This window comes from Haplochromis burtoni, unplaced genomic scaffold (assembly GCF_018398535.1).
Source record: "Haplochromis burtoni strain Fernald_Lab_line unplaced genomic scaffold, NCSU_Asbu1 Contig_274, whole genome shotgun sequence".
Taxonomy (NCBI): Eukaryota; Metazoa; Chordata; class Actinopteri; order Cichliformes; family Cichlidae; genus Haplochromis; species Haplochromis burtoni.
In genome coordinates, this window is record NW_024582635.1 from 272,421 (window position 1) to 291,800 (window position 19,380).

Genomic DNA, 19,380 nt, shown 5'->3' on the forward strand with positions numbered 1-19,380 from the left:
TCCTAGATCAGTAGAATGGATTGACTACAGGAGGCTGACGCTGGAGGAGACGGTGGATAGTGGCAGGCAGGGTGTGTAACTGGAGGTGGTTGGTAGCTGATGCTGGAGTTTCAGATGGAGAGTGGCGGGCAGAGTCAAAGCCGAGGATAGATTGTAAAAGATCGGGGTTAACTGGTTGCTGGTTGGCACAAACTGGAGGTTGGGAGAACAAAGACAACGTGTAATTAGTTAACTAGAGTTTCAACAAGGAGCCTGAATGCCATCTACTGCAGTAATTTATTTGACAGTCTGGCAAGGGGTGGATGACAAATATATATATACTGTAGGTGGTTGATTGAATAATGACACACGTGTATCATCTGTCTCGGTGGAGAGTCACGCCTCCAGGGATTCACAGGGAGACAAGACATACACAAACAGAGGGACAGAAAAAAAGGAAAGGGAGTGAGGGAAACACAAGGCAATAGAAAGCCAGTACTAAAAGCATGAGAGGACTATGACATTCAGAGCATTCTTTCACCTGCTTTTGACCTCAGATGGCAGTTTTGGGTGATGTTTCTTATACAGGTATAGGAAGACATTCGAACTCTGGTGTGCACAACTTACATTTGGTTCTTACTATCCAAATAGTACAATGCACAGCTTGGCTACTTGGAAGGACTGCATGATTGAATTAACTATTTCCAAATTCAGACACATAATAAGATTTAGGTGATTGCACCTGCAGCATCATTGTTAAACATAGCACCATATCAGGACTGGTGATAGAATGCAGTCTCTAGTGTCTAGACTGCAGCTGATGGAAACTCTGTTTGCCTGTATAACTTGGTTGGGTGGTGTGAAATTGTGTGACTATGGGTCTGAAACACAAAATGAAAGAATTGCAGATATATTAGCAACAGTTTGTCTAAAAGATATAATTAAAAGAACGCACGCTCAAAAATTATTTGGCAGAAACAGTGATATTAGAATTGTGTATGTAGGGACATAAACTAACTGCTGGGCACTTAAGCCCTTTATTTAATAAACCTGATTATTCTGCTGTAGACTAACAATGAATTTTGTTATTTAATTTAATCTTGATATAGTAAACTGTGAGATTTTACAATTAAACACAGCAAACATCAGCTAAACATATCTTGGTTGTGCTTTCTACTAATAATAATATGGAAAAATGTGGTAACAGTCATGTACTAATGGTGGAAACATGTCATTAATATGGAAATAGCAAGCTATTACCAGCTTAATATCAAAGTAATAACAAAGTATTATCTTACATATATATGATATAGGTATAATAATGAGGAACAAAAAACATATGCCTATGAGGCAGTACCAATTCATAATATTATAATATAGTATTAGAAGTCAAACAAACTGGATCAAAGTTGTATTTTACAACAGAATCAATGTATATATGTAATATTTTATATAAAGTTTATATAAAGTGTGTGCGTGTGTGTGTGTGTGTGTGTGTGTGTGTGTGTGTGTGTGTGTGTGTGTGTGTGTGTATATTGTTATAAACACCTAGTAATATGATAGTAATATTTATGTATTTACATTTTTATATACTGACTTGTGGTAGTATCCACTTGACAATAAGGTAATCTTAGCTGATGCTTTAATGCTATAATATAATGCTATAATTAATCCAACCCTATGCCTTCAGCATTCCTCTCTGTTAAACGGTAACAATATAAATCCTATTTTGATGCTGTGGATTATTAACTGTAAAAACCTGAAGAACTTTATTGTAGTCTAAGAAGTTTGGAAAGAAATTGACTTTAAGTTTTCTTTAAGAAGTCCAGTCATGTTTCTTTCCATGACCTGGATGAGTCGGAACCTACACAGATAACTTTCTTTGTAATAACCAGGAATCAGGCCTGCAAGGTGCAAAATCCCCTCTAACTCTAATTCCAAACTTTAAGTTATGTGAGGATCACCAGGAAACAACTGTGGTTAAATTCCTGCTTGTTTCCACATTATTATGCTACTCTTACAACAATATTACTGAGCTGTAACAGAAAGTGCTACCCATGTTTCATTTGAAATATAATTTTAAATTCTTTTATCAGTTTATAAGTTTTTGCTCTTTTGTAGGCCCTCCATCTCGTCCACGAAATCTGATGTTTAACCTGAACGACACCTGCCTGCTGCTGGAGTGGTCGCCCCCTAGCGACACAGGAGGTCGCAGGGACCTAACGTACAACGTCCAGTGTAAACGTTGTGGCCCAGAGCCCGACCACTGCCAGCTGTGTGAAGACGAGCTTCGCTTCTTGCCAGGACCGTTAGGCCTGACCAACGCCACTGTCACTGTCGTGGATTTTTCCGCACACGCCAACTACACCTTTGAGATCGAGTCGCTTAACGGTGTGTCAGACATGAGCTCGTTCCCTCGACAGGTGGCCATCATCACCGTCAGCACTGATCAGGGTGGTGAGTACTATTATTTTCATTGAGTGTGTTACTTAAGCACAAGTCCTATAAAATGTAGGATTCTGCTTTGCTGGTTAAAAAAATACATAAAGATAACTAAGATAAATTTAATCTTTCCTAATATACCTAATCATATCAGCAGAAAAAGTTTATGATAACATGAAAACTTCTTGGTATTTTCACACTACCTTACACCTCAAGTTGTTCCCAAATACATTGTGCAGGACTCTGTGTATGTGTAAGATTATACATATAAATGAAATCTGCAGTGATAATCTAATTAACAACAAATTAATCACCTCCTCTGTGCGGCTTTATGTGGTTAGAAATGTATTGGTTCTCCCCAGTATCATGCTACATGTGTTAACTCAATAACTCAAAGATTAACCTGATTTTTGTGAAATTTTTCAGTAGTTAAACTATGAGTAAGTGAAAAACTCATTAGTTTTTGGCAGAAGTATAATCGCCGTAAGACAAGAATATTTCATGTTTGTTTTCATAACTTTTGACGCCCAGAGGATTTGTTCATTTAAAAGGTATTTATGGAACTGTGAGGAGATCATCCCCTGTTTTTAAAGGTACTCTGTGACCTCTACCAGCATTATAGCGCAATACTTTTATGACTGGTTTGCTGTTGATAAATCCACATGACTCTGTGCTAGTGGCTGCCAATGGCTTCTTGCCATCTTATCCTACTTAACGGTAGAAGTAATGTACCAAACATGTATCGATATGCCAGCAAAGGCAGGAAAGAACAAAATTAGCTCTGGAAATGTGTTTACGTTGTAATATAAACAGCTTTTTGTTTGTCTACTCGTCATGGCTCTTTTCTTTCAACCCTCATGCAAATGTCACCGACAGTGTTTTTTCCAAGAAAGGATTTTCATTAGTTTAAGGTTATTCCTATTATAATTTGCAAATCTTCAATACTGAATACTGTATGTGATTGAACGTGAGTCGTATTTCAGAGAAACCTCCGCTCACAGTTTGATGGCATTTCATTAATAGAAGGTAAAATAATTTAACATGGGGCAAAATCATTGGTTACGACTGTTCCTCAAAGAGTTTCTCACTCCATCTTTGAGCTTTGAGATTTTGCCACAGAACAAAATCTGAAAAATTATATATTCCAATATGCCAATCAGAATGATTATGTACTGTGGAGCTGTGATCAAGAAAGTTTGTTCTGAGTACACAGCTTTAGAACAGTCATTCGTTTATTGTGTTACTGGGGCCTTGTTAGAGATTTGTGAGAATGGCCTTGTGAAAGTTAATATTCAATACTTTGATCATTTGTTGCTTTTTGATGCAGTTAGTAAAGTGAGACAGGCCTGGCGTTATGACAGTAAGGTAATTGTCCTTCTAATATTTGTAGGTTTGCACCCTCAAACGCTGCTGTAAATGATGGCAGAGGTTCAAGTTGTTATTGTATTTACCTGTTTTCCCCAAATAAAGGGGCTGAAAGGCCCATTATATCTTTGGGACATCCTCTGGTGTATAGCATGCTTATGCTTTTAATTTTTGATTTGCAAACACTGTGTTTTCTGTTTTCTGCCTCCTCCCTTGACTATTTTCCTCACCCTGTTTTGTCTTGATGGTTGTTTCATTCCCCTCCTTCTCTCCCTCCGGTTTCCTATATTCAAGCATGCTTGTTTTTTGCTTCTTTGTTCTCTCCTCTTTCTTTCTCGCCTTCCCTCCTTTCTGCCGCTGCTAAGGGAGGCTGGGAGAAATACATTTTCTCATAGAGCCAAAACACATTAAATGCATTATTCTGTGTCACTGGGGACAACTCTATCCTTTACCGGCACCTCAATGTTACACGCAGCCTTTTTATTTCATTAAGATGCCCAGTTTAGCACATAGTTGTGGCAGGTCCCTGGGCTGTGCACAAGACCTATTTCAACACTAACGTACACAGCTGCAGCTATTTAAAATGCTCAAGGGAAAAGGTAGATTTATGGCCCTCGGCCACTGATAAGCAGAGTGATGATGTATTTTACCACTATCTCCTTGACAGAAACTAGAGTTTGGTCAGCCAGTCAATAGTCTGTGTCATTTATTTTAATGGTAAACATGGTTATTGATTACATTGGTAGTTGTAGTTTTAATACCACAGTGTCCCATCCAACTCACGGATGCAGCAGGTGTCATGTTATCAGTAACACCAAGTAATGAATGGACAAATCTTTCCAACTTTGTTTTTCGGATATAAGCTCATAAGCAGATCAGTACTACCGGATGAAAGTAATAAACCTCAGGTTTACTTGAGGCATATGACCAATGCTGGGGAATGGAGTAGTGTTTTCATAATGTTGGTTCTCCCTCTGTGCTTGCCACTGTTGGACAAGCCTGTTTAGACCCACTGGAAAAACGTGTACTCAACATCGTATGTACATAAACTGTTTCCCCAGATGTCAAAGAATACAACAGACTGCTCTGGGATTCAACAGGTTTGTTCTTGTATTAGTGTCACATACAGTGTTTGATTGTCTGATTCCTGGTTAAGTTTAGCCAAAATGATTGCTGCAATTTTATTTCCTTGTCATAGTTTTGTTTTGCTTGGGTTTGTTTTTTTTTCTCTAATTATTAAAGATTGCTTTAAAGGTTTTAATTTTATGATCTTTATACTGTTTGTATGACTTTTAAGTATCTAGAACTGTGAGTAAAAGGAGAGTAGACATTTTCATCATTTTCATACTTGCATACCAGAAGGTGTAATATCTTCTTTTCACACCTCAGCAAGAATAGAAGTGATGCAAGATGATTCATGAGCACAATTGCACAAAGCAATAGCCCACACACTGCCTAAGATTATTCTTAGATTATTCTTGCATCGTTTTTTAATATTTTTAAAAAGAAAGTTTGAAATCTATATTTTACTGTAATGCTGAATAGGTTTAACCCTTTAAGACCTACCATAGAACCAAGTCCGCCAGAGTTATCTTTATATTTTTACATGCTATAGTGTCATTTTTGGGAGCATTTTAAGTTGCTATACATCAATATAACTGTTATAGCCCAAATTTTAATAATATGTATGCATCAAGTCTATAATAATTACATAAATTGCAACAAAGTGCAATAAACTAAAAAAAAACTGAAAATCGTTTTTGTTTTTGTTTTTTTACATATATTTCTAGTTAGAGAAATTTAAGAGGTTTGTTCGTCAAAACTGTAAATACAAAAAAGTTGCACAAAATAGTTTCTAACAACAGGAAATTTATTTTGAGTGTCTTCATAGTTTTATTTTTGAGATACTATTATTAATATTATAATGCAAATTTGCAAAAAAGACAGCATGTGCATCAAAATAAACTATTTCCAGCAGTGCAATTTGAGTTCTAAGCATCCCAGAAACTATTCAGAAAGGCATGAAGTCAAACATGACTTTTTAAAAACACCAGTACATGCTTATAAGGCCCCGAAGGTTAAAAAAAATAAATAAATAAATACATTTTCCGCGAAAATGACGTCACGTCCGGTTTCGGCCAGGTAATGGTGGACACACGATAGCTCGCACTGATGTCTATTCCAACATGTGCTTTTTATGCTGTTTTTGCAAAGCCATATGTGGAAGGAAACCGTGACCCAGGACAAGCTGATGGCATAAGATGTAAGTACAACTCCTCCGGTTTCATGTGCCAAAAAAAAATCATTGTGCTAGCTTACGTGGTTCCCGTTCTACAGCGATTTAAAAATAAGCTACGCAAAACGGAGCGTGCCCGTCCCGACCGGTTTTAAAGGGTTATGGATGTTAAATACATTGTTTGTTTGTTTTTGTTTTGTTTTTTAAAAATATCTTAGAAAATTGAAACCACTCATGCAAACAATATGTTTGACCAAATATTTAGATATATCATTGGTTCCAATTGCTAAATAAATGCCCTGGCAAAGTTATCTAAAATGATTTGGCCTAATCCTCAATTTAGTTTCTCAAACTGAATCCAAAAAAATGTGCATTTGTAGATACTCGCTGAAGCAAAGTAAGGGGATTTCTTACATTTAAAATACAATTTCCTTAAAGATAATGTGATGGTGGTGGAATAGTTGGTGGTTAGAATATTGAGAAGGGACTAGGTAATGTATCTATTCTTGTACTTCCACACTATTGCTTCAATTTAGTGAAAAGGACAGTAATACTTGATCTTTTTGTCATGGTTACATGAAGATTCCTTTCAAAATCTATCATCTAAATCATGTAAAACTGATATCTCTGCACTTGTAGTACAAGAATACTCAGTAATTACAAGAAATTCCTCAACTAAGGCGATGCACTGTGAAACCAGGTGTTACATTTGTGGAGCCTTTAAATAGAAGGGCCCTTAGTATTTGATTTCTTCTGCACATAAGTTATGCTGCTTTTTTTGAACCAAAGAACATGTGTCCAGTGTTTACCGTATGGCATACACAGAGAAGACCTACAATAGGACACCTGAAGGGAAATTGGGTTAATCTGCAAGGCACGTTGATTAAGACTGGCAATTATCTCAAAGTCAGCAATGGAAAAACTGCAGAGGCTTTTGACAAAGTTGAAAGAGTGCACACGGTCAGCGTATGCATTCAAGTTGAAAGATAACCATACCTTCTTAAGAATATGAAAAGTTGCAAGCGGCAGTGATATGCATACATGCTTTTGCACATATGCTTCCCCTGACTCATCCACCTAAACCTCAGTGTGATGGGCTTGTTTGGAAAGGTGCACAGAAAATTCCAACACCATTAGCATAGAGTTGCCATCAGCAGAATTGAGCGAGCCATGTAAATTTCTGTGTGTTGTGGGGAATATCAAGAGTCCGCTGTAATAATTTACTCTGGCCATAAATAGATTAGACTTTGTCATTAAAATGCTGATGGCCGTTTTGGTAAATGCCTTGTGCCAGTGAAGTTAGTGTATGATTTGTTGTGCTTATGAGGAGCTGCTTTGCGAAAACGCGCACACAGACTCACACATACACAAGCACAATGGCATAAATACATTTAAATACTGTACACATGTGGGAGGGAAATGGAGAAACTATATAGGCCTATGATAATTTCCTGTCAGGCTTAACCTTTTCAATATTTAGTAAATGATTTAGTGAAGCTAATCTGATATATGCACTCCCATAAGTCTTTGTAACTCACACACAGGCACTGGAGAATCTTGGAAAATTACAACTACCTTTCAAAAAAAACTAAGAGAAATGTATCGAATTTAAATAAAAGAAAAACACAATGATTTACAAATAATGTAAAGCTTTTCATTTAAATACAAAAAGATAATTTAAAGGTCATTTTTCATTGAAAATGCTATGAAAAATAACAAAAAAATATGGATTTGTTTTTAATGAACACTTCTTTTAAATTTGGAACAACAATTTTGAAAAAGACTGGAAGGAAGGTTTTCCGTCCCAAAAGCTTTTCACTAGTAAATATGAGGCAGGAATTCTGTAAAGGACTGCTTGAACAAGGAGCCTAACCATTCACAGATAATGTTTCTCAATATAAAATGAGAAGAATTAGAATTTGGAAATTTCATCATGTATAGTACATTTATTATATTATATATATTATAGTACATAATAAATTCAAATGATTCACACACAAACTGATATTAAATTGCCATAATCTCAGCCAGCAGTCCCCAAAATAGTTTTTGCAGTGCATACTACTGTATGGGCCATTGTCAGTACTCACAGCTCAGTACAAGTTAAAAGTCTTTGAGTCACACAAACACAGACACACACAGAAGCAAATAATCACTGCCTTCTCTGTGCTTCTTTAAAGCATGATAAAGCATGAGCTTGTTAAAGATGAACTGAGGCAAGATGAAAAAGACTGTCAAGTGGTCTGATAAATAAAAAATTGAAATCATGAATGCTGCATTTGTTAGGCTAGAAAAAGTAGGGGAAGGCCAAACACATTTTAAAAATAGAAATACATGCATCATAAGTATTGAACAATATATATCAGTCTTTAAGTGTTCTGCCATCGAGAGAAAGTCTTTGGTCAGCAAGACCAAAACAACATTCTGTCTGTGTTACAGTGACAAAACGTTTAAAAAGTCATGGTGCTAAAGTCTGTATCTGTCTAATTATCAAAAAAATAAGACAAAGGAGTTTGAGGAGCTGAAAAGATAAAAACTGCCTTAAAACTGCATAGTTCCCAACACTGTGCAGCAAATTGGTAAATGTGCCTCTTAAAGTGAGTGCAAAGTTCAAATTAAGTATATATATATTAAAATACAAACAGACTACAAATCAGACTACAAACATTCGACATGCTCTCTACATTTGACATGTTGTAATACTTTCCTTTTCCTTCCATTTTTAGGGAGAGGTTGTAAAGCACATAAGGATTAAGAGCAGGAGAAGGACAAGGCCTGTCTGGAAAATAACAATCTGAAGTCTGAAGAAATTATAGGAGCATTTATGGTTCTTTATGTCCACATGAGGACAATATTACTCCTGTGACCTCAGTGCCTTAATGGTTTATAGTCAGCATAATTACAGAAAAAAAATCACATCCAAAAGTATCCATCAGTAAACTTGGTCAACTCCCACATAAAGACCTCACAAAGTGGGTGACTGGGTCAAAAGGAAAGGTGAAAAGAGCAAGAAGGTAGAGGACATGTAAAGCCGGGGGAGGATGTAGAGGTTAAGTGAGAGTAGTGAAATCAGGCACTAAGTCTGTGAGGTAAGCCTGAGAGAGGGAAAAAGGTGTTATGAATGTGGAAAGCAGGAAAAGAGTGGTTTGAAGACAAATGAAGTGACACATAATAGGAAGAGGATGAAAGAAGATGAAAATGAAAAGCAGGGTGTGAGAAGATGATTGAGTGAGGAGAGGATCGAAAGAGCAAAAAGGGGGGTGGCAAAATGAAGAAGAGGGTAAATTAGCTGACGAGAAATGTGGCCAGAGGATAAAGAAAGTGCAAGGAAGAGACTGAGACACAGACACACTCTAAGTGCACTTGTGTTTCTAGATGTGTTTTTTTAAAACCTATAAAAAAGAAAAGAAAAGAAAAAACACTTCAGTGGCCGTGGCAACCATTGCAATTTATTTGACAAGTTATTTTTGTGACAAATGCTTTCAATAAGGAATGTGGTAACTTCTATACGGCTTGGTCTGAAGCTCATTTGTGTAGATTTACTGAATACTGAGAATTTCTGTTTTAACTTGGACATAAAATCGAATTTGCCATAAAACCTAATGTGGCAGAAATAGGTGTTATGGGACATGTTGAAGATGGTTTTATTGAAGGAATCCAACTGTAGCTGATTTCTGACATTCAGTCATGTGGTTCATGAGTTACATTCACAAGCATACCAACTTGGACCCATTGGTAGCATTACAGTGTATTATGCTCTTCCTCTGTCTATGATTTCTCTCAACTTAAACACTCATAAAATCAGTTACAGTTACAAGATTCTGCTAATTTTATGGGGGTTTATATATTCCATTATGGAGTGGATTCTGCTTTTGCAGATGCACCATCAACTCATCCATTTTCTACCACTTATCTGGGTCTGGGTCAGGGGGCAGCAGTCTAAGCAGAGAAGCACAGAGCTCTCTCTTATTCCCAAGCTACCCGAGACACATAATATATCCAGTGTGTCCTGGGTCAGGATCCGGGTTCTCCTCCCAGTATAAAATGAATGAAATACCTCAGCGAGGTGGAGTACCTTGAGCCACCTCAACTCATTCTTTTTGATGCAAGACACCTGTGTGTTACTCTTAGCACTTTCTTGGTGACTGAGTTCTTTTCCCAGCTCTAAGGCTAAGCTCAGACACCCTTCAGAGGAAGCTAATTGCCACCACTCAATCCTTGATCTTATTCTTGTAGTCACTAGTAGGGTAGGAATGAAGATTGACCAGTAATTATAAATCTTTGCCTTCACACCCATGCCTCTCTTCATTACAGCAGGTCAGTACAGTGGCTTTATCACTAAAGATGCTGGACCAATCTGTTTACTAGTTCATCCACTACACCCCTCACTCCACTCATTAGCAATATATTAGCATTAGCTGATACTTGAAGTCCTCAAGCTGGAACAGTAACTCCTCCCATCCCCAAGCAGGGGAAACGATTCCATGCTGGATACATATCTAACACACGTATTTTAGTGATACTGGAAGTTACTACCATACATAACAACAAAAATTAAAATAAAGACCAATGTAAACAGTGTGAAGGCCACTTCAACCACTCAGGGTGAGCACTGAACCTGGTTTGAACGTGACTGCTAAAAAGCAGCACTGCTGAGAGAGTTTTATTAAAAATTGGAAGCTCAGTTCTGTGAGCTTCAATATCACTTAGCAAGTTACCTTGCAAGTTTAGTTATATTTATTACAAATGTGAATAAAGATTCCATTAATTATGAGCAGTTGAGGTGTTCAACATTGTTTAATTCCTGTTTCTGTGGAAATGTGGGCTTTGCAAATATCATAGGTGTATTTGTAAACTATTGTGCTTTTGTCTGCACGGTAAATAGATGAGGGATTACAGAATTCAAAAGCTGAATTTTGTGATTTAAACCACGGAAGTGAGAGGGAGTGGACAGGTGGATGAATGCAAACAAAAGCAAAGGATGAAGAAGAGGACAAGAAGGAAATGGCCTAGAAACAGGAGAGTTTGTTTAATCACAGGAAGCAGCTGCGTAATTGTGTATGTCACCGAAAGCAATCAGAGACAGATCAGATTCTCAGTTGCGGTGACGCATCAGAGCTTTCTTACAGCAACTTGATAGAGTCTAATCAGGCAATCTTTTGTAGATGAAAAGCTGGTGGGCACAGCTAACAATTTCAGATCTGCATGGTGATATGCGATAACAGAAGAGCTTGGAAGAGGAGAGCTGTTCATTGACTTGGTACTGACTGAGTGTGTCCACATCATCGACATACTGTGCATCTGTGAAAACAAAGTTGACACGATGGTGTGTCTGACGGTGTAGAGATCCTAAATTGTCCATGACGTCAAGATTAATGTTATATTTTATTTGATGTGATTATCATTTCAGAACTGAATGAATCCTGGGTTGTCCATCACTTGGATCTCTAGCTCAATTTCTATAGGCCTAGTTAATCACATGCTTATGCCAACACTGTGTACACAACATGGGCCTGAATTTATATTACGATATGGTTAACATACAACTGTACTACATCATACACATATATGAATTCAAGATTGAGAGATCATTTGAAAGAACTGAACATGATTTATTGAGATAGAGAAATTAATGTATTTGGCGATTAGACTCCGATGACTCAACATGGAAGAACAGAATCCCACTGGTGACGGGGTTTAGGCAGGACCCGAAGTCTAGACACTGGTGGTGAAGATGGAGACTGAGGCTTGGATGTCGTTACGACTGAGGTGTCTGTGAGGTGGAGATGGGGATGAGGTGTTTTGCACCAATGAGAGTCCGTAAGAGAGAATGACAGAGAGCACAGATTTAAATTGTGCACGGTGAGGCTGATTGGCCCAAAGAAAGCAGGCAAGAAGATGATTAGACTAAAATACTGATGACAGTATTGAAACTGACAGCCTGGGAAAGCAGTAGGAATGTAGAGAACAGAAAAGCAAAATAACATCCAGGAAAGCAGACAGATGACTGATTACAGATCTTCCTTATTTAACTTACACATAGGCTTCATTGAATGGTGTGCAGAATTGACTGTGGCCGTTAAATGTTAATAGAATTACGATTCCATGATCTATCTCTCATAAGTTATTTGAATCAGACACAATTTGCATTCTAGCTGCTGCAGATTCTCAATGAGTCGGTGAGGATGTGAGGATGGATGGTAAAACTGAATTACAGTAAGCCTCTTTGCTTTAGGCATGCAATACATTACCATTAAATACAGGAACTATGAAAACAGATGCAACTTTTTTAAAAAGTACAACTTAATTCCACAGGACTAAACTAAACTAAACTCTAAAGAAGCTGGTCTGTCAGATTTTGACTGTGTTAGAGCTTAAATTAATTGCACTGCTCCAATGGTGGATGCTTGGAGATGGAGAAAACCTCAACCCTCATTTTAGAAAGACTTTTTCAACTCGTGGGCTTTTATGATGTCATATGGAGGCAATATCTTTAATATGGTCTTAGGTACACGATTCCAGCTTTGAGCACAGCAGTTTCACTCCCCTGCTGTTTGACCCTTCGGTTTGCACAGGGCAGCCAGTCTGAAGAAAGTTGGTTTAAAGGGCGGGCGGCTTTTAAGTGAGAAGAGCTAAAATGGCTAGTTTCAGACAGAGGGGCTGAACCAAGGCCTTATAATTAATAAGTAAGGATTAGTTAAAAATGTGAATAATGCAAATCTAGTACAGCCCTGGAATAAAAATATAAACACTGGAAAGGAGCTTAATGTACTCCATTTAAAATGTAAAAGGCTGGCCCTACACCAAATCTTTCTATAATGGGCCAAAACCTCAGAGGGCCATTAAATGTACAAAATAATTTTAAGATAAATTCTGAATGCAGTAGAGAGTGAGAGTATGATGGATAACATTTGCTCTAATGAGTTTCAGGTTTGTTTCCCCTTACATTTGTTTCCTGTAGTTACATGGACTTCATTAGAGAGCAGTAAAAAAACTGTTACACATACTAACTTTTGATAGAGTCATAGCTTGTTTGTCAATAATGTGATTTCTGTTATTTTGAAAACTGTCCACTGCTAATCCTTTTTTTTTTTGGGGGGGGGGGGGTATGAATAGTTCGCAGTCATGGGGCAGTACCTGAATCCCTGCACTACAGAACCTTTATTACCGTCCCTATTAATTTGTCATGATTTCTTTTATAAGCAGTGGGACTATAAACACATTCAAATGAGATCTTTTTGCAGATATACAATACCTCTGAGGCAAAATGATTAACTCGGTTATATGAGCAGCATTTCTTTTTTCACCCTCTCTCTTTGGGCTTAATGTGTTTTTTACTATAATGTCTGTAAACAGTGATTCAGCTGCATGTATAGCCTAATCTAAATACATTTCTCCATTCTGATTTGCCTTGCCAATTGTTTTCCACTTTTCTTGTTCCCTTTAGCCTTGAGACACAGTTTTGTACAGATATATACACAACCGTGTCTACACACAGACACATTTTAAGATGTGCTTAAAAGAAAAAAGTCAAACAAAACAGAAAACACTGAATCGCATTGAAATTCTAAGCTTTTGCTCTCAAATACCCCCATAATCATAAAAATCTATTGTAATCATGTACACAGAAATGTCCTCGTCAGGGCCTGCATGCCCTCTGTCATGCCCAGTCCAGCCTCAATGTCGTTATGCAGCTTTGGCTCAAAAGTCTGTGTTAAGCTCCTGGCCTTCTCAGCCACCGTACCCCTCCCAGGCAGCCCTCTTCTGGCATCGCGCCACACTAACTAACTATGACAAATTAGCCCCACACTTAATTACTAGCCTGGGAAAATCACAATGATGTTTATTAGGCGCGGCATCATAAAGCGGTGTGTCCGTGCCCCTAGACCAAAGCGCTATACCAGAGAAACACTAATAATAACAACAGCCATACAAATTGGCTGAGTGGAATGACCGGGGCCCTCAAGGCAGCTGCTGGGGTGGGGTGAGGAAGAAGGTGACTTTTCGCTGCATGAATCAATACTGTCCTCTACTGTGCTGCCATACTGAGGTCTAGCTACCACTCTAGCCTGACATCGCTGACATCGACTCTGTATGTGTGCGTGTCAGAGAGGTAGATTTAGCTGAGATCCTTTCTCCATTATGATTTAATAGGAAAAAGCATGACCTGATGAAAAATGCTGAATATATTGCATTACAGGAGAAGCTTTATATTCTCCCTTGACATCCAGGGGGCAGGGGTATACTGGGGTCCTCTGCCTGAGGACCGTCTGAGTATGTGTGTAGGTGTGTGTGCATATGTGAATAGGGGTGTTTGTCAGCATGAGAGACCACATTTGGGCTAGTGACACTGGCCTTGTGGAGAAAGAGCAGTCGTAAATAGAAACTCTGCACTTGCCGGCTTATTAACAGTTGATTTATCTGCCTCTCTGCAAGAAATGCGCACCCTTGGCACCCGAGCCCAGGGGCCCCAATTACCTGATGTCGTGTGTATGTGATGGTGTTTCAAGGGAATGTTTAGTGGCGTCGTGTCACGGATGTCGTGCGTGTGCGTGTGCCCCTGTGTTGCTATATACGTCAGTGCCAGGGTCATCTTCATCATCACTCTTTCTTGTGGAGGCACTCACACATTCACACACAGTCTTTATGCCTCCTGTGGTGGGAGATACAAGAGGGAATAATGGGCTGGGATAAATTTATTCGACAGCTCTGTCTCCTCTGTGATTTATCAGAGTATTTACTCTGCTGATGTACCGTTATCATTCTCTTTTTGCTCTTCTTTTGCGCTCCCCCACATCTTTCTCACCCTCCCATAGTATCACTTGTGTATATTTAACTTGTGTGTTCATCACAATAAATACTGACATCACATGCTACTATAAGGCAGCTGTATGGCACTGATTTAATGCATGAATGCTGAAGTTTATTGTCCTTTTCATTTAGTCATAAAGTTTGTCTCTTTTGTTTCCTCTCAGAGATATGTTTCCTCTACAAACCTGTCAGACAAATGTCGCGCTGATCGAATTCGATTTTATTTTTATTTCCTTGTCTGGTTTTCTCTTTTTTTTCCTATAAGTTTGGGGAGTGTTCATCATCCAGTCATCATTACAGTATCCATACAGTTTCCATGATAGGCTCCTGTGGCTCAGGAGGTAGAGCGGGTTGTCTGCTAATCAGAAGGGCAATGTGTTGCTCTCCAGCTCATCGGCTCTGCTTGATGAAGTATCCTTGGGCAAGATGTTGAACCCTGAGTTGCCCCCGATACTTCCATATGAGTGTGCATGCAAATGTTATAGGGGGCACTTAGGTATAGAAAAAGGTGCCTGATTTAATGTGTGAGTCTTGTAGTAGAAAGCACTTTGCATGTTCTTTTAGGGTGTAGTCTGTGTACTTTAAATATCACAAAAATATTGGTTAAAATGCAGAAAAGAAGATCCTTGCAAAAATGCATTTCTGCATTGTTTTTTTTCTATAGCTGTTCATGTAACTAACTGGTTCTTTCACTACTCTTTAGTCCTTATAGTGCAGCTCAGCATCAGCAGAACGTTTGGATAATAAATGGATCAGATGCATGTACAGTCAGGTCCATAAATATTGGGACATCGACACAATTCTAACATTTTTGGCTCTATACACCACCACAATGGATCCCAAATGAAACGAATAAGACGTGCTTTAACTGCAGACTGTCAGCTTTTATTTGAGGGTATTTACATCCAAACCAGGTGAACGGTGTAGGAATTACAACAGTTTGCAAATGTGCCTCCCACTTCCCCAAGGGACCAAAAGTAATGGGACAGAATAAGAACCATAAATCAAACATTCATTTTTTAATACTTGGTTGCAAATCCTTTGCAGTCAATCACAGTCTGAAGTCTGGAACACTAAGGCATCACCAGAAGCTGGTTTCATCCCTGGTGATGCTCTGCCAGGCCTCTACTGCAACAGTTTTCAGTTCCTGCTTGTTCTTGGGGCATTTTCCCTTCAGTTTTGTCTTCAGCAAGTGAAATGCATGCTCAATTGGATTCAGGTCAGGTGATTTATTGCAAAACAGTCCACTTCTTCTCTTCAAAACCTCTTTGGTTGCTTTTGCAGTATGCTTTGGGTCGTTGTCCATCTGCACTGTGAAGCGTCATCCAATGAGTTTTGAAGCATGTGTCTGAATATGAGCAGATAATATTGCCCCTAACACTTCAGAATTCATCGTGCTGCTTTTGCCAGCAGTCACATCATCAATAAATACAAGAGAACCAGCTCCACTGGCAGCCATACGTGCCCACGCCATGACACTTCCACCACAATGCTTCATTGATGAGGTGGTATGCTTAGGATCATGAGCAGTTCCTTTCCTTTTCCATACTCTTCTCTTCCCATCACTCTGCTACAAGTTGATCTTGGTCTCGTCTGTCCATAGGATGTTGTTCCAGAACTGTGACGGCTTTTTTAGATGTCGTTTGGCAAACTCTAATCTGGCCTTCCTGTTTTTGGGGCTCACCAAAGGTTTACATCTTGTGGTGAACCCTCTGTATTCACACTGGTGGAGTCTTCTCTTGATTGTTGACTTTGACACACATACACCTACCTCCTGGAGAGTGTTCTTGATCTGGCCAACTGTTGTGAAGGGTTTTTTCTTCACCAGGGAAAGGATTCTTCGGTCATCCACCACACTTGTTTTCCGTGGTCTCCCGGATCTTTTGGTGTTGCTGAGCTCACTGGTGCGTTCCTTCTTTTTGAGAATGTTCCAAACAGTTGTTTTGGCCACACCTGATGTTTTTGCTATCTCTCTGATGGGTTTGTTTTGTTTTTTCAGCCTAATGATGCCTTGCTTCCTGGCAGTTGACATCAACAGGTTCCAAATGCAAAAAGCACACTTGAAATGAACTCTGGACCTTTTATTTGTTCATTGTAATTCGGGGTAATGAGGGAATAACACACACCTGGCCATGGAACAGCTGAGAAGCCAATTGTCTCATTACTTTTGGTCCCTTAAGAAGTGGGAGGCACATATACAAACTGTCGTAATTCCTACACCGTTCACCTGGTTTGGATGTAAATACCCTCAAATAAAAGCTGACAGTCTGCAGTTAAAGCATATCTTGTTCGTTTCATTTGGAATCCATTGTGGTGGTGTATAGAGCCAAAAATGTTAGAATTGTGTCGATGTCCCAATATTTATGGACCTGACTGTATTTCAAGAAGAACTACAGTTGATCAGATTGCAGTGCATCATCGTGTTACACTTACTGATGTATTAGCATACACTCTGCTCTGCGGTATAGTGCTCAGAGAATCAGAGAATTCACTTTAGCCATGAAAGTGTTTCTCATGGGAAAATGTGTATATCAACACTTAACATGGTGAAGAACCATGGCAGTTTATTGCCATGTAACACCAGATGGGTGTTACTTGAAGCTTTTGTTCTCATGAAATTCATCAAGCTTCTGTGAGGCTGGTTAACACTAAAACGTGAAAGGCTGTTATTTTGTCTATAACATACAAAAGTGACAAACTTATTTAAAAAGAGGATTAAAAAGTATCAGCCAGCATGTTAAGGTTGGAGAGTCATATCTGTAATGGGATAATTGTAATTCATGCAGAGGATTGTATTTTCGAAAGGGGCTGAATAGTTGGTGAGATTACACCTCTGTGTTCGTGTTGCTCCTCGGAGACATAATTATCATACTGAAACCTGCCCTTCCAACCAGGAGCTCCTCACCTCCCACTCAGTCAAGCTCTGTTCACGCTCATTCTGCCAACACCATCTTTATTTAAAAATGTATGAAAATGAAAAAATAATCATTGACATTTATTTGAATTCATTTCAATTCAGCTCATTTTAATTGGCTTAATTAAACTTTACAGTAAGGACAATTATTATTCTGACAGAGAAACAACCATTTCAACTCTTCAGTATAAAACCTTGACTTTGTGCAAGCTCAGATTCAATTGTTTGTCTGTAACTTTATCCACTCTCTCTTTCCATAGAGGGTGGGAATCTGGGCCCCATAGCAAAGAGATATGAAATATTCATATTGATATAATTATTCATTATATTTTATGTTGGCATTTTTTATTGCATTAACACGTTTTGTTAATATATCTTAGAAAGGTGCTAGTAATCTATATTTGGAGGAAATATCAGGGTGTTCATGCCTGTTGCTAAGACTCCGTAGCTTTCTATATGCTGAATGTTATTGTGAATTGATAGAACTATACAAGTATGACCACAGTAAAGTAGCTGGCCATTGGCTAATATTCAGAAACCAGTTTAGTGTCCAAACTTAATAAGTCTTTGCATTATTTTGGTCATAGATGAACACAACAAGCTGAAAGAACTTTATATGTTCTGTGCAAGACATAACCGTTCAGTATAGTCTACAATTTATAATATATGATATGATATTTTATGATATCTCTATGGTCTTTTCTAGCCCTTTTCGGCTGCGTTTGAATGACCTCAACACCCAGGGGTGACTGATCCCATCAGACACCCACCAGCAGTTCCTTACACTGGCATCCTCACAGTCTTCAGCTTTCTATCCAGACTTCTTTTTCTCTCTCTGTCTATGTCTAGCCCCAGTATTGAACACCAAACAGAGCAGGCAGTAGTTTCATTACTGCAAATTATGAGAATTTTTCTGTTGTTTGCTTTGTTCTCATCTTGAGACAAATAGGAGGAACAGGGAGGATTTATTTCACTGTTGCTGACCTTGTTTGTGTATAATCTGTGTGCTGTTGATTGGTCTTCTTTTTGAAGCAATGATTAAAAGACTAATAACACAAGAAGCATGAGCTGTGTTTGATGTTGGAATGATGTGACTCTTTTGTTATAACGGTATACATGAGCAGCTTGGTGATTGTTTATGCATTTAAGCTTTGTGCATATGCTGTGTGCTTCTTGTAGCACAAACAATGCTAGAGTTATACGTTGTTAGTTATACAGCTGCTTACATGTGACATGAAAGCTTTAAAATTACCCCTTTTAATACAAACAAGAATAGATGAGCTTGTCAAACTTTAATTTCCTTTCATTTCCAAGGTTAAGACTGAACTTGACCTTGGAAATTAAAGTTTGACAAAATAATCCCATCTCACAGTTCACTAAGTATCTTTTGTGAGACTTTTATGTGAAATCACAGGGTGTTAATCAGTGGACTGACTGCTCACTTGTTTTTGCTATTTCAGTTGTTCTTTTAACTTCTGGAGCATGTTGGCATTTTAATCCCTACATTTCATTCTTGACCTTGAATGTAAAGGAGATAGGTATAAAACACACTGAAATTAATATATAGAAAAGCTGTAGTTGGTCCCTATGTAAGTGACATGAGCTGCACTTAAACTGATTTGGGGGAAGGATG

General features: G+C 38.4%; 1 protein-coding gene across 1 annotated transcript in view; it reads left to right on the plus strand.

Annotated features, from left to right (window-relative positions):
- Window positions 1–19,380, plus strand: part of epha6 (eph receptor A6) — a 185,542-nt gene that overhangs the window by 90,636 nt on the left and 75,526 nt on the right. Inside the window, exon 5 of the mRNA XM_005940399.3 lies at window positions 2,101–2,436. Within this exon, the coding sequence (XP_005940461.1) occupies window positions 2,101–2,436 (336 nt within the window). The remainder of the gene's footprint in view (window positions 1–2,100; window positions 2,437–19,380) is intronic.